The sequence below is a fragment of the Orbicella franksi genome, chromosome 14, assembly GCF_964199315.1.
Source record: "Orbicella franksi chromosome 14, jaOrbFran1.1, whole genome shotgun sequence".
In the NCBI taxonomy this organism is placed as follows: domain Eukaryota; kingdom Metazoa; phylum Cnidaria; class Anthozoa; order Scleractinia; family Merulinidae; genus Orbicella; species Orbicella franksi.
Genome location: NC_138158.1, coordinates 7,551,183 through 7,574,095, shown reverse-complemented (window position 1 = coordinate 7,574,095; position 22,913 = coordinate 7,551,183). Strand labels below are relative to the sequence as shown.

Here is a 22,913-nt window from a genome sequence, read left to right as displayed (position 1 = left end):
GGGGGGGAAGGGGTGGGAGAAAGTGCAGAAGACAGACATCGCACAAATTTAAAAGGAAATTTTGCATGAAGTCACTCATGACGCTTGGAATTTAATTTGAAAAATACCGTTATTTCTAATTCAGTCGAGGAGACAAAGGCCGGTTTTTCGGAACATGTCCTTGAAAGTACTTGAAAAGTTACAATTAATCATTCATTAATTGTTGCTATACAATCAGAACATAGTTCCAGCCCTAACAAGTAGTTCGGAAACTGGTTTCAAGCATGAAGCAATGGGGGTATGTCAATGCTGCTTAGCAACTTTGAAGTCAAAAGCTGTGAGCTCAATCAATTCTCAAAGACGGGAATTCGCCTACGACTGGTGCTCGTTCAGCAAATTAACTATAAAAAAAAAACAGAAAATCTCTTTCTAATTCCTAATCCTCTTGGCGGACGCACTATCAGGTTATCTTAGCCTTTTTGTAAACGTCCTATCACTCAAGGCTAGTTTTCACTAAGACCCCGCTCACACTACGCCGGAGAAATTTGAAAACGGAGCTTTCTTTCTCCGGTTAGACCGACCGTCCACACTAATCCGTCACGAAAACGGAGCTTTTCGAAAACGCTTCAAAACGGAGGGATTTGAAAACGCCGGTTCATGTTTTCGTGTGGACGGAAAACATTTTGAAAACGGAGCTTTTCGAAAACGATGACGTCACGATAATCACGTGATTTCCCTGACCGAGTTTTCTTCAAACACAGATGCAAAATGACCGGTGATTGTTGTGTTCCTAAATTCCTCCGGCGCACTGTGGACGGAAAACATTTGATGCGTTTTCGGAGGGAAACCTCCGTTTTCAAATTCCTCTGGCTTAGTGTGGACCAGTCTAACACATGAGCATAAGAAACAGACGCAGACATAGTAAAGCAGGGGCGGATCCAGGATTTGTTTTTACGAGGGGTGCACCACTAAGGAATGATGTAACTGACTGGTGAGGTAAACAAATTTTAAAAGCGAATACGAAGAGGAAGGCTTCATCTCAAGGAGGAGGGGGTGCGCACCCCCTACACCCTCCCCCTAGATCCGCCCCTGGTAAAGCTACGAAAATATCCCGACAAATGGCTCCTCTTAACAGCTCCTTACTAAGTCTCCTTATGTTGCTTACGCTCATGCGCTTTGCTTATGCTACCTCTTCTTAACGCAAAACTGAAAAACATAAACTATCGTGGAAGACAAATATAACTAAGACTGTTTCTTTTCGTCTCGTTGGTTTTCAGATATAGCAGCTATGCTTTCAGAAGTAGACTTAACGTTTTCCCTTGAGGTGTTAATATAACTTGGTTCTTCTCCATAATCTTCTGGAGCTAAATAGTCCTGCAAAGAGTCAAAATACGTTTATAGACTCGAGTTCAAGAATGTCAAGCGTTTACTTGTATCAATAACATCAACAACATCAATTATTATATGGCTTGTGTTCGTAGCCGATATAACGCACGCTCTGATTGGCTAGCTCTAGGGCACTATTCTCCCAAAACCAAAGCAAAAAGCCATCTAATAAACAACTTATTAACCTCGAACGTTCGGTCTTCACGGGAAAACCTCAAACCTCGGTCATTTCGTATACGGCAAGGTCTCGGTTTGAGATTTTCCCGTAAAGACCCCACTCCCGGTTAATAAGTACTGAGTTAATAATTTGCTGTAAAAAGACCTCTATGTAATCTGTATAAATACTTTTAGGAAAATAATTTTCTCAAAAAATTACAGCATTTGTGTACATCCAAACAGTGATCACCTCAGCGAAGGTAGGGATTATACCCGAAGAGTAGGCAGAAGAAGAGCTATTGCCTTCATGAAATTTTTCTTTTGTAACCTTTTAGGTAAAGAATATTACAAACAAAATACAGTATTTAGAGTGCGTCGAGGACTTTCACAGAAAAAGTAAAGGTAAATTGTCTTTAAAATCAATAGATTTTACTTTTTTCATGCCATCTCAAATTTAAGAAACACATTAGCGGTTCACCACAAATGTCACAACACTGCACGCTCTATATTCTACAGTGCGGCACGCTTCCTGCACGAGAATTCCATTTCCTTTTCTCTTTTAAGACGAAGGGCGACAGATGTGATGAACTCTGACCTAATTTACCTTATTTTCTTGGTCCGAGTCGAGAGTTTAAGACTAAACGTCAACTTACCGTTTCCTGTCTGAGCATTCGATGGAGTTCATCACTCAGCTCCTCAAATGTTGGTCTCGTCTTTGGATTTGCATTCCAGCAACGTAGCATTATAGCGTATCTGAGAAAAGGCAAAAAAACTTTCTTTAAACAACACCGATGCAGAAAGAAAGCGCCCGCTGAAAGCCGTGCTCCTACGACTCGACAGAAACACAGAATTACCACGAGCCGTTGCCTTAATGTTCAGGCCGGACAACCAGAGAGAATTTGCGTCTTGGTAATTGAAATAAACGAGTAATTTTCCTTTGATTTTCTCACAATTTTTACTAAAAGAAATAGAAAACATTGTCCCTGTACATCTGTCAAGTCAAATAGGAAACGTGTACCGTGTTTCTATCTAGTTTTAGTATAAATCTACTAGCGGTCTATTACGAATGCCGTTCTCTGATTGGCTACGCTACTCACTAGCTATTCTGTGATAGATAGTGAGTAGCGTAGCAGTGTGCGCTTCTTAACATAATGACGGCTGCTTCTTTGCGTTTTCGAGGTGTATGAAGAGGATTTAGATAAAGTTTTGAACGACTAGTAGATTTATACTAAAACAATTAGATTTATCGTTCTCGATTTCTATCCGTGATAGAAATCTTGGGCTGCGCCCTCGTCAACTATCACTTGATAGAAATCTCGAGCTCATAATCCAATTGCTTAATAGAAACACTCGTGAAAGTTTGGGAGAACTCAAAACGCTCGCCTGTTGACAGTGTACACATTTCTAGTTCTCTTAAACTTCCTTTTGTGTTTGTATAACTCGATACAAGGAAGGAAAGTCACTTTTTATATCTCAAACAATGTATGCCATGTTTTCAGCACTCCCTAAGCCTCGTAAGATAATCGCTCTCTCCTGTCCTCTTTCCTGTTTCAAGAGCCTTCGCTTTTACTGGCCAGCAACAGGAACCTGTCGCTGGCTAGTAGGACCGAAGGCTCGAGACTGATATAGCATGGTTTGTCCGCCATTTTGAATTTTCAGTTATGTGATGTGAAGTTTGGATGACCATATTTTGACAAGAGTTTTCTCTCAATCGTTTAGACCATTTTGAAAGTTTGAATAGGCATTCAAAACATAATTGTAAGATACAGTTTGCTTCAGTCACAGCATTTCTTGCTCAATGCTGTGATCTTGAATTAAACTTTGCTACCATTTTCGCGATAACTCGCAAGTCATTTTGCTTTGGAGATGGCGAAAAGTTCCAAAATTAGCTTAGTTTGGTAGATAAAAAGTTTGCTGGACAGTAGTCACTATTAATGAAAGAAAAAAGGTGATTAACAGTGAGGAGGATTAAAATCAGTTACAAGAATCAATGATGCATTGTTTCTAAAAAAAAAAGAATTTGTACTTCTTGGAATTTTTTATCTGTATTGTAATAATTTTATAGTGTTTAATGGCGTTTCAATATTTTGTCGTGATCGATTCAGTCTTATTAGCATATATTATGTTTCACCTTCCATGATAACTGCGCATATGCATTCAACCCCCCCCCCCCCCCCCTCCATCCATTCTCGTCCAAAGAGCCTTGTTTTTAGAAACGCGGTCGGTGAAAAAGGGAAAAAAACGAGTAACTCTGAGAACAAGAATGTGAACTCACAAAGATATTAGTAAGCTTAAGCAATGATGACGGCGAGGACGAGGACGACGCCTAGTAAAAAATGAATTTAGATGTTACCTTCAAAATTCGTAGTAAGCTGGATCTGTTCAGTATGTCAATCGGTCGAAAAACTTGCTCGAACTAAATATTTAATGCCAGCATTCGATTTCAAATGGAAATACGAAAAATGAGCCATAGTGATTCATATTGACCAAGATAAGCGAAACATTTTTTACTACGTTGGTGTCTGGCAGAGGACGGTCATGAAATATACCAAGGTTTATAATGCACGTGCATCAGGCCAGTGTTATGCAAAGTACGTAAGCCGTTCTCGCCGCAGTTGCGATCTTGGTTTGTTTATTGTATCGTTGATTATCTATGCGGTGCATCGCGGTCTATTGTACATTTGTCGTTTTACTTACAGCCAGTCCGTGCAGTAACGAGGTTTTTCCAAACGATGTCCCGCTTTCAGCTTGGTCAGTAATTCGTTTAAAACCATCCCGGCGTATGGCGCACAGCCTATAAAACGAAGATCACAGCAACGTGCAGGTTAGATTGAGGTGATCACATCAATGACATATTCTTTAAAGGAGCTACAGGACGGTTTGCGTGTCTTGAAAAGTTTAGCCTAAAGTTTTCAAGTTCGTCGCTTGTAATCCGAGTTAAGCTTTTCCATCCTTAACCATCCTCATTCCTTTATGGTTTGTTATTATTTCTTTGGTATTTTCCTATCTTAGAAAAATACTATTTTCAGGTTTCCTTCAATTTCAGGTTATTTTGTACATGGCCAAAATACCGTGACTGAGCTCTTTAAATACTTGCATGTTATTGATTGCAAGCAGGCCATTTTATAACCAAGAGGTACGGAAAGAGGAATCATAATTTTGATTTTCGTGCCAAAAACCTGCGACTGTTGCATCACACAAAATTCGATTCCAGTCCGTTTTCTTACTTATGGCTGGGTAACTGCGTCACCAGAAATCATAGAAAAACAACCTTAAGGCAAGTTCTGCTTTGATCATCCTTGTAACAAATGTCAGTGCTTGTGAGAGGGAGACAATGGAATGAAGGGAAGGCAAAACAAATTCCAACTTATTTTAGAGAGCACGAAATCGTCACGCCCGTACATGATAAATTCCGCAGTGATAGTATATATTTCGCTTTTGTTTGGTAAACAATGGTCACGCAATCTTTGCATTGAGAGGAAAGTCTCCGTGACACAACGACACGAACGTTTGTGCTAAAGCTGTATATTAATTCTCACGAGGCAGAAGAGCTCACCTCCGGTTTCGATTTCCCAAAGCAGAACACCGAACGACCATCTGCGAAACAAAACAGCCTATAAGTCTGGATTAATCAAAGAAACTATGAATAAAGGGAACTCCAAGAGTAAGCCCTGGGTTATACAACAGAACCCCGCCTTACAGCCACCCCATTAATGTGGCCAACTCGTTATTACGGCCACTTTCTTCTGGCCAGAACTAAACGTCAGGCAGTCATTTTCTTATTTAAAGAACCCCTTAAATTCGGCCACTCCGTTAATACGGCCAAACTTTTGTGGCCCGTTGGTGACCAGATAAACAGCGTTCCACTGTATTTCTTTATAAGACTTTTCTGGAGGGTTACAATATGGGGTCTCGTAATCGAAAGAAGTTGTAACTTTCTTTAAGAGCTAAAGCTATCTTATTTACAATAGGGCCTATTTCTGGAGAGGAGACTACGGTATGTACTATGGTATATACCATACAGAATATGCCAAATGGCAAACATTTTCTCAGATCACATTAGACAAGCAACTCACACGTCACTTTGGCTCGTGTAAATGCCTTGCTCCAGACACTCTACTGCCATCCATTTTGCCGGAAGCTTTCCCTGTGATCAAATAAAAGTAAGATATTAGTTGTGACATTGACGGCCTCCTGGTATTACCGTAAATCCTCGAATTAGCGCCCGGGGCACTTATTCGAGGGCGGCGTTTAATCGAGGCGGGGGGGGGGGGGTGGGGGGCGCTTATTTAATTTGTCCCAAATTGTGGCTTGACATGATCATTTTTCTAATGCATCATCTGCGCGTAAACAACAGCATGAGCTGTTTATTGACATAAAAGCTGATCCTAAAGTTTAAATCACGGCACCGTTAGTACTTAACGTGTTCACTAAACGTGTCCACAAACTGAAACAATGTACAAATCTAATACTACATGACGAAAACTATACATCCTTTGTTGTCACATTACTCGTTCACAAAATAGGGGGGAGGGAAGAGGGGGCGCCTATTCGAGGGGGGGGGCGCTTATTTTAAATCTCGGCCGATAGGAGGAGCGCTTATTCGAAGGGAGCGCTTCTTCGAGGTAGGAGCTAATTCGAGGATTTACGGTACTTTGTGAAAGCCAACTAAAAAGGATCATAATTTCGTGCTCAGTAAAACTACGAAAGGAAAAGTGTTAAAGAAAAAAAAGCGACTTGGAAACATGAGATAAGCTCATTGCTATTTTCATTGCACCGCACTACGTCAAAATTTCACTATCGTTCACGCTACAACAACAATCTCTATTTGCACTCTCTCTTGCCTTGTACTAATTACAGAAAAAAAGAAATTAGAAATTAGAGCACTGGCTGCCTGGAATAACCATAGGGGCTAGCGGAGCCAGGCAGCCTCATGTTGCACTGGAATGTTTGAACATATAAAATGATAATATCCGATTCAAACAATTATGTCTCTTAAGCTTAGCGATTCCTGTAAAAGAAAACACAGAAACTCATCAAGTACTCACTCGTAGTGAACCAACGTTCTCCTTGTCGACTGAACAACTCGCTTCTTTATTTCGCCTCGAGTGTAACACAATCACTTTGCAAAGTATGACCTATCTATATCGTATGTTTAACGTCACGTTATTCGTTTCGCGCCAAAAATGCTGGAATAAAGGAAACTGGGGCAATACGTGTACACGTTTGTGACTAATACACTGAGCTGTTTAAATTTCATGTAGTTAACTAATAATCAATCATTGCATCAATCATGAGAGCGATTTATAGATGATCTTCTTACCGCGGTTTTCTTTTCGTAGACGTTGTCGGTGTAGATATCACGTGACAGACCAAAATCCGAGACTTTGGCTACCATTCCCTCTCCGAGAAGAACATTTCTCGCGGCTAAGTCTCTATGAGCGCACTGCAACCAAAAAAAAGTTATTAAAACATCTGTATACCATGGTGACAGGGAAATATACTTAAAGGAGCTCAGTCACGGTATTTTGAGTTATTTTGGCCACATACAAAAAATAACCTTTCAATGGCAGGAAACCTGAAAATAACAGTTTAATAAGATAAAAAACACCAAAGAGATAATTATAAACCATAAAGGAACAAGGAGAAGATTGACACGGATTACAAACGACGAATTTGAAAAATTGAGGCTAAACTTTTCGATATCCGCAAACCGTGACTGAGCCCCTTTAAGAGTGATAAAGAAAATTGCTTGAGCGATTAGGCTCAGTTGACTAGTTGCCCTACTGAGCTTTCATACGATTTTCATTCATTAAATGACTGAGAAAATTATGAGCGCGTGCGCACTAATTTGCACTGCAGTACAAATTACAAATTAATGATAAATTTGCCTGCTCTCAGTTAATTTCCGTTATTCAAGTTCCTTAATCACGAGGTTTCACCAGAATCAAAGAATACTAGTACCCAGGTCTTCTCTTCCCGCTCACTCAATTTGGCGCCAAATGTCACAACGCGACTGAGTGATATACACCTGTTACCAGGCTCTCGCATGTACTTCGCGCTTGCATGCGAAAGGAAGAAGTACAACGGACTAGGCTGTGATAAAATAATTGTTTTCCAAAAACAACAACGCTGACGTACCTTCATCGTAGCAAGATGTTTCATTCCGTCGGCCACGTCGCAAGCTATCCTCACTCTCTCCGCGGAACTTATGTCTAAGCTGTATTCGTTCATGTCTTCGTAATTTTGCTTTCGGCGATCACGAAGATGACGTAGGAGGTTGCCGTGTTCGGCAAATTCCACGATGATCATCAACGGTCCTATAAAGAGAGAGAAAAGTACATTTTGAGAGCAAATATTTTGTTCACTGTATTTAACTACAAGCTCGTCCATAACGAAAAGGACTGTGCTGATTGGTTGCCCCAGCGGTCTGAAATCCCAATTGCGGCACAAAGGGGCAATATACACGGCAAAACTTTGGTTGCACCTTATGACAAGTCTTCGACACGAGTTGTTTCGTGTAAATCAAGTCTACCGACTTGCTTAGGACACAAAAAATGTTGAAAGATTTTGAGACAAGTGTTAAAACCCTAAGGCAATCGTAGCCACAGACCGACTGTGGCTGTAATTGGAACCATGCAATGAGACAAGCTATGAAGGCACGGCCGGTGGCCTCATGGTTAGTGCGTTCGCCTTCGGATCGAGCGGTCCTGGTTCGAGCACTGGCCGGGGACATAATGTTGTGTTGTGTCCTTGGGCAAGACACTTTACTCTCACAGTTCCTCTCTCCACCCAGGTGTATAAATGGGTACCGGCGAATTTAATGCTGGGGGTAACCCTGCAATGGACTATCATCCCATCCAGGGGGGAGTAGAAATATTCCTAGTCTAATGACTTAATGTTACTGAAACCGGAAATAAGTGCCGGCTTGATGGGCCACTTGGCTTGACTGTATGCAGACTTTACCTAATGAGACAAGCTCATCGTTTTTGTTTAAATACGTCCTTTAAAGGATTTTGTTATTGAATTTTTTTACATTTTACCAGAGTTCACTCTGTTCTGTTTTATTTTCCAAAAATCGTAACCAGAATCTTCGTTCAACCTTGACCAGCGGTCGGAAAACGAGCGACCCTGAAAAGTTCTGGTTAGAAGACCGAAAATATCGGACTTCCGGTTGAATTGCGCATACCTAACTGACAAACACGTGGCTCGATTGGGACGCTAGTGTTCTACTCCCGCTTCTTTCCGGTGTGTTTAAAACCAATTAAAATCGAACCTGTAACGGAACTCTCGAGAGTCGTTCGTTTCGTCGCAATTGCGCAGTGAGGAACGAAGACTCGAGGAACGAGATTGGTCCTTTTTTAAATCTGACTCACCTTCAGTTGAGCATGCGCCGATAAGGTTGACCAAATTAGGGTGATTACCCACCGACGTCATTATCTCTAATTCATTCAGCAAATCTTTAAAATCACTCTCTGTAGCAGTACCTGCAATGTGAGTAAGGACAACAAGTTTTGGATTACGTTACAGCTGGACCCCGCACATTCGAACTTGGTTATTTCGAATTCCCCGTTATTTTGAGCTCAAAACCATTTCCCTTGGTTTTGCATTTCAGTCATTTAGGCCCAGGTCAAACGTCGAACTTCACATGAGACGAACTAAATTTCACGTTGAGTCGATCCAAACGGGTAAAGCTCGACCGTTGGGTCAAACGTCGAACTAAATTTGAATTTAGATCGACCAAAACGTTCTTTCCGTCTGCGGAAAACAAATTGAAATCAATTTAAGGGATTTTTTTCCATGACACAACGACACAATTTGAAAAAGTCTTTCATCTTGTTTAATTTCAGATCAAAACCTTGAGCATGCGTAACTCACTCTATACCATACTATAGAAAATACTGCACAGCCAATCAGAATACAGAAAAGCCGTTTGTACACTCGATGGTATTGCTCCAAACCTTCCCGCATTGATTGTGTTGGCCACTGTATTTTCTATGGCATGGTGTAAAATAGTTATGCAGCTCTTTCTCTTGGTATACCATGGAATACCCCGCTTGTTACTTGTCCTTGGTATACGTACTCGCCTAAAGGCTCGTGTAATATTCCATGATATACCACTCGAAAGCGTTATATAACTAATATGTAGCAGCCCTTTTATCGCTCCTGTCCACTAGTATAGTAATTGAACTAAACCGGACCACAAGGTTTCTGTCAAAAAAATTTGCACTTATAGAATTCACACTTATGACTGTGCCTTTCACTAACTTTGCTTTCACTATTGGCACACTATATATGATAACACACCACTGAAACAACAAGGCGACAGCAACCGATGTTAACATAAGATCAATGAACATACGTTTCAGCTTCTTAACAGCACATGGTGTGACGTGACCGTCATCTTCAGTCAGTTCTCCCTTGACCACCATTCCAAACTCGCCCTCTCCGAGAATCTTCCCAAGAGTAAGGCGGTCACGTGGTATTTCGCGCCAGGCAAACGAGGCTTGAATTTGCATTGCTCTGGCGCCGTCCGCTGTTTCACCGGGGATTGGGGCGTAACGTTCTCGTCCAAAGGTCACGAATCGATCAGTCGTGGCTTCTACTTGATTTTGCTAGAATGAAAAAGAAGAACATTTCAAGGCACATTTTTAAGGCACAACGTTTCCTGTTGAAGGCTGGTGCCAAACATAACAGGGGTTGCAATAGTTTGTTTACAAGACAGAGTACATCTTAAAGCTCAAAAGAATCACATTGGTTAGCAATGGTTACTAATGTCTGTGTAAAGCCAAGCAAGGTGTTTAAAATGAGAATATTGGTTTAAAATGAGAATATTGCTTCAATTGAGAAAGAATACTTATTATTTATTTAGTGTTAGCTATACAAGTGATAGTTGCAGCAACAGTGTCCCTCGCAGTTTCAGACAAGACTTTAAGAAAATAATAAAGGCCTTATTGGTGTCAAAGTGTTTCGCTCTGCTGTGCTAATAGGCCATTTCCGAATTACCTTTAACCTCTTTCTCAAAGCGAGTCTTGGTGCCCATCTTTTCATATGAAGATGAGGTTTCATTCACAAGCAAATTAAACTCATTTTCAACATGATATGAATGGTTGTGCACCAGGCCTCGCTTTGACAGAGAGACTTAAGGACCTCCACAGACTAGTAATTTAGCGGACGAAAACTACATGTTATCGACAACTAAAAAACGTTATGTGTGAGATGAGTTGCGAGAACTAAACGCTAAATTTTTAGTTGTCGAGAACTAAGCAGTTTCCCTTTTCGAAAAAGGAAACTACTTAGTTGTCAACAAATATATTTTAACCGTTTTTACCGTGTGTGGGTTGGTCGACAACTAACGAAACATGACACATTTGAGCATGCGTATTGTATTATGAGCATGCTCAGTGAACGTTAGTTCCCAAGCTCTGGCTGGCCTGACACAATTAGTTGTCGATAACATTTAGTTGTCGATGACAAATAGTCTTTGAAGGCCCTAAAGGCAACACGGCAATGAGCTATTGGGACAGTAGAGTACAGAAACAAAAACTTCAGATAGAACAGAATGTTGTTACTGACTGACCGGTTCTGTGGTGATTGGATTCATGGGTACTTCCTCATCAGTGGCTAGGTATCCTGTCCTTTTTCCTTTCTTTTTCCATCTTCTGTACAGAATCACTGCTACGATTGCCAGTATTATCAATACCAGCAATGGAAGAACAATAGCTAAGGCCAATTCCGCTGCACTTCTTTCTGTAAGAATAAACTTCATACAATAAGTGAACTGATACAATATCACTTTATTCACCGGTTATAACGCAGCCTTCCGAAGATTTCTGATCACCACTCGAGATATTCGGAAGATGGCATTTATTAAGACTTTCGAAGATTTCCGAAGATCACTCTATTTCTCAACGGTATATTTTATGTTGACAAGAAAAATTACATTTTAGTCAGATGTATAACCCTCATTCAAAGCCACGTTGGTCCCAAAAACAGATTGAAAAACCTGGCTGCTTTCCGAAAGAGACGTTAAATTTGATTCTTCAATGACATGGACCGCGTATCTAAAAAAATTCAACCTCAAATTTTCATGTTTTTCGTGGTTTAAACAGGGTTTTATACGTCGCAAACAATTACATCAGGTATCATGTTATATGGAGTGACATAGCCCATGCAAAAGTCGAATTATTACGGATTCATTTGGTCAGTTGTGTTGTTGAATTTAGAGGAAGAGCCATTGATTGCATAAGCAGACTTTTTTTCAACTACAAAAATGAAAATAAACAATGAATTAAAATCAAAAGAACCATTCGATGTCACGTGACTTAGTGAATAAGTTTATGTCCTTCACATAGAAACAAAGTTTGAAACATACCTTTCTCAGTTCGCAGCTCTCCACTATCACTGGGTTTTCCTTTTCCATACTTGTTTTCAGATTTGAGTCGTACAAAGTAAACAGTATCAGGATCTAGGTTGGTTAGCCTATGGTTCTCGCCTCGCGTGGTGGTGAACTGTGTCCACTTCTTTGTTGCAAACTTTCTTACTTGCAGTGAGTAACTACTAATGGCATACATGTCGGAAAATTCAGGATGTGACCACGTGACAACTGCTTCAGTTTGTTTGACATCGGCTGACTGGACATTAACGGGTGGTGGGGGAAGCTCTGAAATGCAAAATTGAACAAACACATTCAAGAAATATGTAAATAAACAAACAAATAAACGCTGAATTGATAAGGATAGAATAAATCTGAATTAGAATGAGTCAGAGCAAGAAATGATAAACTTAATGAGTGACTGAATGAATGGATTAATTAATGAACGAACGAACGAACGAACGAACGAACGGAATGAACGAACTAACGAAAGAACGAACGAACGAACAAACGAACGAACGAACGAACTGAATGAACGAAAGAACGAACGAACGAACGAACGAACGAACGAACGAACGAACGAACGAACGAACGAACGAACGAACGAACTGAATGAACGCACGAACGAACGAACTGAATGAACGAACAAACGAACCGGACGAAGGAATCAATCAATGAATCGATCAGTCAACGAAAGATTCAATGAACGAACGATTCAATCAACCAACCAACGAGCGAAACATCATCAATACCACAACACAAACCTCTTAACTCAACGGTTGGCTTGACTTTAAGGTTGCCTATTTGACCAGTTTCCACTTTATTTCTGAGCGTTTTACCAACTTTGTTGGCGATCACCGCAGGTTCTTTGTCTTCACTTTTATCCACTTTAACAACAACTCGAAAACGTACCTTGACGCTTCCATTACTGAAACCAATCAATATATCAGTCAGAAGCGTATATTTAGGAGTTCATTAAGGTCGCACACACTAGGGGAAATTTTGCAAAGACATAAAGCGGGGACATGTTTCAGCGACAGTTTCTCTCGTGTAACATGTCTGTTTTTGTGAAAAAGTTCTGTCGAGGGCGCAAATTTTTGTCCCCGCATAACTCTTTCGCAAAAAACATTTTGGTCACGCAAAGTGTTGCATGGAATTCAGCCGGTTTGAATTTGTGCGTCATGAAGCAGGGACAAAGTGAACTCATTTTTCAATGTCGCATTGCGTGCACTGCTCTCGCAAATTGTCCTCGTTGCAACATAGAAATGAGCCAATATCCGCTTCGTGTTCACCTGCTTGCATACTGTCCCTGCAACACGTTTTCTAAGCGTACACATGAAAGGAGTTTGTCCCCACTTCACGTCCCCACACCATTTTCCCATTGTGTGAGTGCCGACCTTAAAAGGGATATGGGGCAATTACCGTTTAACCCAAAATGGCGCAAATTTCCTTAAGAAAGCAAATGAAACAAAATATGAGTAGGCCTGTAGCTAGCAATGCCAAAGACAGTTTACACTCACTAGAATCCAAGAATTACAACTTTTTCGAATCCTTCAATGTCTTGGAACAACGCAGTTAACTGCAGGGGAAAAACAAACAAAGTATTAACTTACTTAAGGTAAAAACGAAACTGGTCTTTTTGCATCGTGTGTAAGTAATGAAGCGATAAACATTTGCAATTTATAACTGAAACATTTCTTTTATTGTTCCCAAGAAAACATTTCTCGTTCGAAGATTCATTTTCATACCTACTTTCTTACCTCTTGTTCAAGTTGCTTTTCTATTTTCTTGTATCTTATTGAAGACTTGTTTTCCAAATCTTTGTCAAACACTTCGTCCTCGATGGTAATAGCGACATCAACTCCTACCAGGTCTAATGATGGAATTGTTAACATAACTATTAAAATAACTACCTTTAATAAATCGGTTACTTTAATTAAATTTATAATTCAACAAGGGAGAATCAAATAATTGTTTACAATTCGAGGACTTAACTATTGTCTACATTTTACCCGTAGTTTCTGGGGGTGTCATTAGCAGTCGGATTTTTAGCGAATTAGTGCATTTTGATCGAGCGTGTGACGACAGCGGAGGCTTAGGGAGAGAGGACAAAACCGCCCTAGGGGGTAGGAGCGAGTCCTCGCTCTCTCTTTCCAACACGAGTCATTTGTGACTCCAAAGATGGTCACGATACGCGATAACGCCTGCTCAGCAAAAACGACTGCAATGCATCCAAGCTTGTGTTTCATGTATTTCTGTCCGAGCCCTTAGGTATGTAAAACAATGTAGAGGTTTGACCATCTGGTTTCTTTTTAACTTGCGCCACGCCTCCTCCGGAGACTCTCTTTGGGATCGTCACGCAATCTTTCCTCCCCCATGCAGGAGGAACGCGTGACTCTAGTCAATGTCTAAATTGTTTCAAAATGGCAAATGAGGTATTCCATTTTTACCTTCTTTGATGGTAAGGTTAACTCTCCTTTCATCCCGTCCCATGACATTGATTGCCACACATTTGTAAACACCTTGGTCTACATCACGGGTGTTAAAGATCAAGAGTGAACCGTCTTGTTGAAGAATTTTCCCTCTTCTACTTTTACTACCATCATCAAGGTCTTCACTTTCATCAACTGGAGCTGTCGCGTTTACAGCGCGACCGTCGGGTATTATCCAACTGAATGTTGGTAGTGGAAGACCACTAGCGTGACATGTGAGTGTCACGTTTTCTTCAGTGCCAGTTTCGGTTGGTGGATCAACGTAGTAGATTGAAGGTGGGGCTAAAAATAGAGGTCAAATGTTAAAAGGGCTTTGTCACGCTAGTTGGACTCTTTTGTAATGTCAATCTTAAAACAAAACGAGCAATCAAAGTGATGGAGTGCGAGTGCGAAAGAACACAAAAGAATAACGATTAAGTGTCTTAATATACTGCCGTTGGCCCATGGCTCACTTTTAAAATCATTGAAGGTCTAGTGCTCAAGTGTCTTTGCAAGCACTTATGGGATTGTTTGGGGGCACAATGAACACGGGACGAAATGCCGACAGGAGTGGTTGCTGATTGCAGTGGGGATTTCAGAGTTAATAATAAGCTAGAGAAGGCATAAGGCATTATAAAAAAAACACATTCCCTTCCCCTCAGGTTATCGTGCACTTTCAAATCTGCGTTAAAACAAACAACTCATTTCCTCGCAAAAAGAAGAGAACTTTTCAACAATATTAACCCTGCTATATCACAAAACTGTGACTAGGGTATGTAAAAGATAGTAATGCTGCGGCACATTCTGATGATAGTGACATATTTTACGCAGTGATTCATCTACCAGCGCGTTCCAGGGTTCAAAATAGCGGCCGGTCAACGGACAATGTCCGGCCAGAATGGTGACTTGACCGGCCAAATACTTCACTCGCGGGTTCAATCTCGTTCCCAGAGTCTTCGTTCCCCTTGACCAGCGGTCGGAAAACGAGAACTCTGGGAGCAACCATTTCAGGCATGCGCCATAGATGCAGACAGCGCAGTGAAACTGGATGGGCAGAATCACCAGAATTCGGTTATCTCCTGGTTATTTCAAAATGGTTGCTCCCAGAGCTCTCGTTTTCCGACCGCTGGTCAAGGGGAACGAAGACTCTGGGAACGAGATTGTCGCGGGTCATGTTGACCGGTCACGTCATGTTGAGTCGGTCACGTTGTTCACTCTTGAATAAATAATCAAATCGTCAACGGTAAATCTTTGATTTCCAATCTCATTTTTATCATGACTTCTCATAAAGAAGAGAACTTTTCAACAACATTAACCCTGCTATATCACAAAACTGTGATAACTCCTGACTGATACCAAAACACACCTTGACAGAGTACACCATCACCAAAATATCCATCAAGACAGGTACAATTATACGAGCCAAGGGTGTTGGTACATTTTGCTTTCTCGTGGCACTCGTTGAGATCAGAGGCTTGGCATTCATCAAAGTCTGTTTCAAGTGTAAAAAAACAACACCCCATCAAAAAGGGAGAGGATATGTGCAACATACATGAAGTATATTTGTAAAAACATCATCACTTGAATGTAGCTTTTACAGTAACTGTCTAATTTCTCGCGCGCTGATTGGCTCATTTTTATCATCAATAAGAGTACAGACGGATAAGATTTTAATTTATGCAAGCTTTCAAGTTCAACTTTCAGCTGTCAAACTCTCAACGTTCTAACCAATGAGATTTTATGGACTTTTTTAAGTAGCCAATCAAAAAGCGAGAAAAGTTATTGACAATGTTCGCGTCGTTCTGAATAAAATTTACTTATCTATGTTAACGGCAAGTTTACGGCGTCTTTTCTCCTCATTTATTCCCGGCATTTGACCATTTTGGGGTCTTGTTATTGTACAAAACAAATTGACGTCAGTTATTTATGCGTCTGTCCTCTTATTGAAGTTTACTGCGGAACCACTCGCCAGCGGCTCGTGGTTCCACAGCCACTTTGACAATGTTATGACGCAATTTATCATCAATCAGGGACAGACGCATAAAAATCTGACGTCAATTTGTTATTTTGCATTAGTAGACCTTAGTAGGCCGCGCGATTCGCTCAATTAAAGTGCTCTATAAATCCTTTTTACCAAAAACTAAATAGCATTTAATTGTCCTTGAAACTATCTATAAAAAGTCAGGCATCGAGTCTTGAAAATTGAGACTCAAGATATATATATCGTCATGGTGTCTGTACTTGTCTTCTCTACCTCACAAAAAATATAGGTTACAAAAAAAACAACAACGGACAGAGAAAACCAATATAATTAAGGTTTTAAAAAACGTGGCAATTATTTCATTTCACTGAGCGCCGTTGGAAAAGAAAAGTATATTGCTATATATATATATTTTTTTTACAAGGGGACAAAAAAATTGCGCAAAAGTAAAGAATCTAAGGAACACCTTTTCGTTTTTCTCTCTAAAGAACTTTGATTCTGGACGAATGCTACGCAGTCAGATAAATTCAAAATAATAAAAACAGCGCAAGAAGAGCACATAAATACAGCAGCTGGAAATAACGAAACGAGCAGACAAAAACAAAAGGCTAGAGTGTACCTGTGGATTGAACTGAGCTGGGGTCCACTTGATATTTTCCCAAAGCGCCACTTTTCAGGGTGGTGTTTATGAAGGCAACCAGCTGCCGCTGATCGAATTGAGCCTCCGCGTCTATCTTAATGAGCATGCTCGATACCACACTACCATTGCTTGGCAAGAAGAAACAAAAAAAGCGAAAGGTTAATCAGGTAAAGCCAATAATTAAACGAACGTTTCGCCTGACTTTTACCGTATAACTTCAACCGTGTCATTTGTGAAACACATACAATCAGCACGTAAAATTAGCCGCTATTAAAAACATCTGAAGACGGCAAACTTTTTTAGTCACCGCAAGAAAAGGAATAATAAAACTTTTGGCGAAATCCTAAAAGTTTACGAAGTTTTAACGTTGTTTTCCGTTGGGGTCACTACTTTTGGGGATCCGTTGCCCTCGCAACTCTGCAGTGTAGACTGACAACATAACGTTGGATTTAGAACAAAAAAAAAACATTAGCAAATCCTAGAAGCTTACCTGAAAGATAGCGTTGTAGCTGCTACAAAGAATCGTCCAAAGTTTGACTTTGATTGAGTGAATGTTTTCTCTAACTACGAAAAAGAAATAGTTATTGAAGAAAAAACAAACTTAGCCTTCGACTCTATTTGAGAACAGAGTCCGCTGGCGAAGCATTGTGACACCCTTTGCTCCATGAGGAGCCTAAAGGATTAAATATAAGACAGTCCAAAATATTAAATGTAGAAATAGCATCAACTTGGAAAAAAATCCGACTTCCAGATGGGATTTGAACCCACGACCCTCCGTGATCTAGCCAGCTGCTCTAACCACTGAGCAGAATGGCAAAATACGTTTAGATTACTTTGTCGGACTAAGTTATCCCCAAAGAGTTTATCACGACAATGATGATCTAAAAATAACTCAGAGGTCAGTCTCTGTGTGCAACAGGTGACCACTCTCCTAGCTTCATGCTCTCCTGCTGACAAGGAGTTAAGCAACCTCGTTTCCAGTTTCTTTCATATTCCCGCCCTCTGGGGCTGGGAGAGAGAGACTCCGGGAACGTTGGGAGTTTAGAGGCGGGAAAACGGAAGGAATATAAGTTAGAAAACACGTTAACGTGGAGCATAATAATCTGTACCTCGAGTTCTAAACCGTCCGACAAAGATTTGAAGGACGGGGATTCCTTGTCTTTAAGTCCTGCCGAAAATCTCTCGCTTGTTACCCTGAATGACACTACGAAGTTAGTTGTCCTTCTGGAGTCTAACAAAGCAAAGGACAACGTTTAGATTAAACAAAAAAGTACAAATCAAAACAGATTTTAAAAAAAACAAACAAACAAACAAATGCTAGCTTTATGTTTTTTTACGGATTGGTAATTCATGAAGATTCCAGAATGTTTCCTAATCAGGAGCCTCAATGGCTCCTGGTCCTAATGTAGTTTAATATCGAAAAGCGCCACTCTGATGATTTCTTTTTCAGCAGAATCCGCACTAGAAAACCAGTTTCAATATCTAGTTTGTGGTCGTATCTTAATCACGTAATTAATCTGTCCTACCCACCCCGCCCCTGCTTCTCTTCATCCTTCAAAGAGCAAGCCTCTACAAGGACGTAAAATCTGAATTCAGAAATTTGAGTAAACGTAGCAAGTACTCCCGGCGGGGGGGGGGGGGGGGACTCCCGTATGAAAAGGGCGGAGGTGCTCGTTGTACATTTCAGGGGTTAAAAACGCAGTTTTGGTGCCTCTTAGAGTGTTCAGCCTCAAAAGTTCCACAGCGAGAGCTTTTGCGGGACCTTTTAGGGAACTGAGCCGACAAATTATGACAGGAGATAATGTGAATTATTTCATATATACTTCACATCAGGAAATAATGTGTTGTTTAAGAATTGGTATCTCTTAGGGGTGAAAAACATTTCAAGCCGCGCCCACAAAACAAGATCTTGGTACCTCTAAGGGATTCTTTTCAAAATTTCCGACGAGCACCCCCGTCTTTTTTAGATGGGAGACCCCCCGGGCAACTACAACGAGGCCTTTTTACACATAGCAAGAATTTCAGCCGTCTCTTTGAGTCGCGCTATCTTACCCTTGTGCATCTCAAGTAATCTTATGATGTAAAACTTCTTGCTTTAATTTTTCAGTTACATTTTTAACACAGAACTAACCTTTTGGTAAAAGCTGGATAACCTGTATTTGTTTTCTACTTTGTGTACACTTGTCTTCAACCGTCCACTCTCGATCCAGTCTCCCCACCTCGTCCGAGCAGTCGCCTCTGTATGAATCGCGGTGAGTGACTGTCACGTTTCTAGGACACTTGCTTGCGGTCACCTGAACGTTTCCAGTAAACTCTGGAACAAGATATTTCTTACGCCTGCAGGTGAAAGCCGTGTCGTCTGGAAAAGCGATTACGGGATCTTGCGGTGTGCTTATCTTTATAAACTGGCTAAGCGAGAGAACATTTTCACAAGGGTCTTCAATAGTCCACACGCGCTTAAACACATGCTCGCATTGTTGCCGCGGACTTACGATGCTGTCTTTGTGGGAGATGACTGTCTGTCCCCCACGTATTTTACAGACGCCTTGTGCCGAGCCGGTTGCAACGCCTGTAATTCCCGTGTTGGCTACAGTTGATGCCCCGCTACACGACAGCAAAGGCGTTGTCACGAAATCTCTCGGTACTTTAAAGTTAGGCTTTGGCGTGGCAAGATCTTCGTCGATGCGAGAATCACCATCATCGTCAACGCCATTGGCTAATTCTTCGTCTGTGGCGCCATCGCAGTCGTTATCGATTTTATCACCGCCTGTTGTGTTCGTTGGTAAACAGTCCCAATCTAATGGCTGTAGCCATTTCATGCCGACTGGAAAGGAAAATAATTTTTGTGAAGCCATACCGTACAGAACAGCTGAAAACGTATAATTAGCCAGTGGATTCTTGTAATAAACATGGTACACACCATCACTGGCGAGGTGAAGAGAAGCTCTAGAGAAACCTCCGGAAATAATTTTCCAGTCGATGCCGAGATCATCCGCGCCTTTTACACGAAGACCACTTCGAAATCTGGTGTCTATGACAACATTTAGGTAACTATCAAAAGCGTTGCCAGTATCGTCTTTAGGAACATAAACTGTGTAATCATTTGAGTACCATTTTTGGGGGGGTACTAAACTCATGGATGGACTCAACTTGAGTGTGTCGCTTCCTTTGGAGTATTGTACAACAAGACTTGGTTGAGAAGTTGATATGACTAAAGAAATATTCCAAGGTGCTTCAATGATATATTTATCTCCTTCGTTTAGCATGGTTTTGTACTGCATGTCAACATGGACAAGCGTAGTTTGCTCTGATGCTATGACATGAAATTCATCTCCCCCCTGACGGTTAGGCGTAGGGTTAGTTATAAATTCTAACCCCCAGTTGCTAACAGGGGGGATCTGTTCCACTAAGTGATTGCATGGCTGTCGATTCTTTGGCACCATGGCACAATCGTTACCAGAAAACACAGCGATTGGTTTCGATGACCTCACAATAGTACCGCTGAGATCAGAATCGCCCAGCACTTGAAATACATCTAACTCGTTCAAAGTATCGTTGATGAGGCCACCGTTTACATACCTCACCTCACCATAACGAACTCTACCATTCCTTGGAAGCCGTAACTCAAAAGATACAAAAGTGTTATCTTCCGTTGCTACAACCTGCACGATAGCGTTAATTGCCACGAAAAAGGTCGGAACAATGTAGTACATTCCGAGAGTGTCCACAGGCAGCCCAAGAAACCCTTCGCTCGTCCTACTCAAGATTGACAGTCCTTGCACTGACATGGGTTTATTCGCAGTAATCCGTATACCTTTCTTTTTCTCGATCCCAGTGGACCCAATTGTCCGCGTACTTCCGGGTAGTGTAATTTTTTGAATTCCTCCAGCTTTCAAGTTAAACAGTGTGTCGGACTGTTGCAGGAGGGCGGGAACATGGACACGACCTTGAACGTCCTCAAAGCTGGAGATGTAAAGGTTATTTGTTCCACCCATGTTGATGGGTGATCGTCCGGGCTGCGGCATGAAACTAACCACAAACTCTTTTCCTCTGTGATCAACTATGTCTGAAAAAGAAACAGAACGAAAACTGATTCATCTTCTCTAAAGTTCGTGCGACACATTCAACGGAAGTCTGCATGTGATTCTGTGTTATTGAGGGCAAAAAGTGCCTTGTTAAAGCCCCTTCTGGAAATTATCCCCGGATACAGGCTTCCTCCCCCCACCCCCAATCCCCCCCCTCCACGCCGATGACTCGCCCTCTCAGGTAAGCCGTTCCGTATTCCACCGCCTTCCGAGCGAAGACACTGGCAAGAGTTCGGTTGTAATGGAGTTTTGATCTTCGTATTGGACAACAATACATTGCTGATTTCAGCGCCACATTTCAAATTGTTCGGCTAATACTCAGCTCATTACCTAATTAAGCAATCGTGCTGTTTATTTTTTCTCTAAACTTCCGTCGGATAATAGGCCCCCGCCTTCTTCCCCCCCCCCGCTCCCCCCTTCCTCCTCCTCCCCCCTCTCCACCTCCTCCACAACCATTGAAACAAACGAACAAATTAACAACAAAGCCTATCCCAAATTTCGCCAAATTTCGAAAAGCTCAGTCTTTTGAGAAAAAAAGAAAAAATATTAATAACAATTCCCCTGAATCGTATCAATGCCGCAAACTGAAAATGAACAAAAACTAAAACACGGCGTGATGAGGGCACTATGAATAGCGTAACTGACGCAGTGAGGAAAAAAAAAACGATTACGTTGACAGAATAAGCTTTTATTATTACTACTGCAAATGAAGATCACCAGACCATAAATAGAAGCTTGACATGCATGAATAATAACTTGAAATCCTGTCACATTTCTCAATTAGGAAATTTACATACTTCCCAGCGCACAATTTTGCTGGGTTTACAAAAACGTTATCACACGTTCTCCGAAGACTACGAAAACCAACTGTTCAAAAACAAAGCAAAAATACTTCCGGACGAAAAATACTTTCAAATGCACGCAGGAATGATACCAGTGAGGACCATATTATTTATATAGCGCCTTCCTTCAGCTTTCAGCATTACAACTAGTTTTGCTTGAATGTGGATGAAAAGTCAGCACGTACTAAGAGAACCATAGACTACATGGTATTTAAGAAGGCAAGGATTATGGCAATTGTCCTCCACACGAAACGTTTTTAAAACTAACAACAACCTTCTTTCGGAGTGACGATTGACAAATTGAACCGAATTTTAAAAAGTTGTTATCGTAAGATTATAATTTCGACATGCTTCAATGATTTTCAGAACAAAGACTCAGAGCAGACAGTCACAATAGTGGGATGCCATTACATAAACATGATGAAAGGCAGTGGAGGAAAAAATGTCTTCCTCCTAATCATTCAAATAAAGTTTTTAATAGCTCTGATTTGTCAGCTCGAGAAGTTTTCATATAACTGCTTAATTAACGGAGTAACAATTAAGCTCACATGTGTTATGCTATTTTGTGAAGCAACCTTGAGTGCAGCCAACGTTGAACTTTCAAGCCCGAGAACTTTCAAGTCCGACAAATGTACAGCACATTGAATGGCATGATAACGTATTACAGACAGATGTTTTTATGTTATAGTTTTAGCGAAATCGGTGAACGAACAGTGTAGGATTTCATTTCCATCCGATTTTATTACGCATCGCATAACCAAGATTTGTGTGCGTGATCGTGTAGTGAATGTTAAGTTATGTCGCAATTTGACATACCTTGAAAGCTGATCTTTGAAGTCAGCATCAGTAGAAACACCACTGAATAGAACTTCACTCCAGCCATGTCGTTTAGTTCTGTCCCACGATTTCGAAGCAGCTCATTTCCTCAAACGCAGAGAGATCTAAATACGGTATGCTCGGCCAAATGCTGTGAGAGCTTTTTTTCCGATACAGGATAT

At 41.0% G+C, this 22,913-nt stretch overlaps 1 protein-coding gene across 1 annotated transcript; it reads right to left on the bottom strand.

The window, feature by feature from the left end:
• Positions 1-22,913, bottom strand: LOC145468532 (uncharacterized). Its single transcript, XM_081452269.1, has 21 exons — positions 22,732-22,913; positions 19,120-21,054; positions 18,098-18,219; positions 17,479-17,552; positions 16,968-17,116; positions 15,734-15,859; positions 14,347-14,670; positions 13,657-13,769; positions 13,417-13,475; positions 12,661-12,824; positions 11,897-12,184; positions 11,102-11,271; positions 9,884-10,136; positions 8,898-9,008; positions 7,663-7,841; positions 6,845-6,967; positions 5,598-5,668; positions 5,078-5,118; positions 4,219-4,315; positions 2,175-2,274; positions 1-1,353 (listed from the first exon to the last, which is right to left on the bottom strand). Exons 1-21 carry the CDS (start codon positions 22,796-22,798, stop codon positions 1,222-1,224), a joined length of 4,698 nt encoding a protein of 1,565 aa, XP_081308395.1. The 5' UTR covers positions 22,799-22,913; the 3' UTR covers positions 1-1,221.

Bases quoted from the DNA above. Each gene is read 5' to 3' on its own strand.
- LOC145468532 (XM_081452269.1), bottom strand. From the start codon at position 22,798: ATGGCTGGAGTGAAGTTCTATTCAGTGGTGTTTCTACTGATGCTGACT. The intron at 12,185-12,660 runs GTTTGTGTTGTG...TTTGCATTTCAG, and splicing joins GCCAACCGTTGAGTTAAGAG to AGCTTCCCCCACCACCCGTT. The intron at 9,009-9,883 runs GTATGTTCATTG...CTCACATTGCAG, and splicing joins TGCTGTTAAGAAGCTGAAAC to GTACTGCTACAGAGAGTGAT.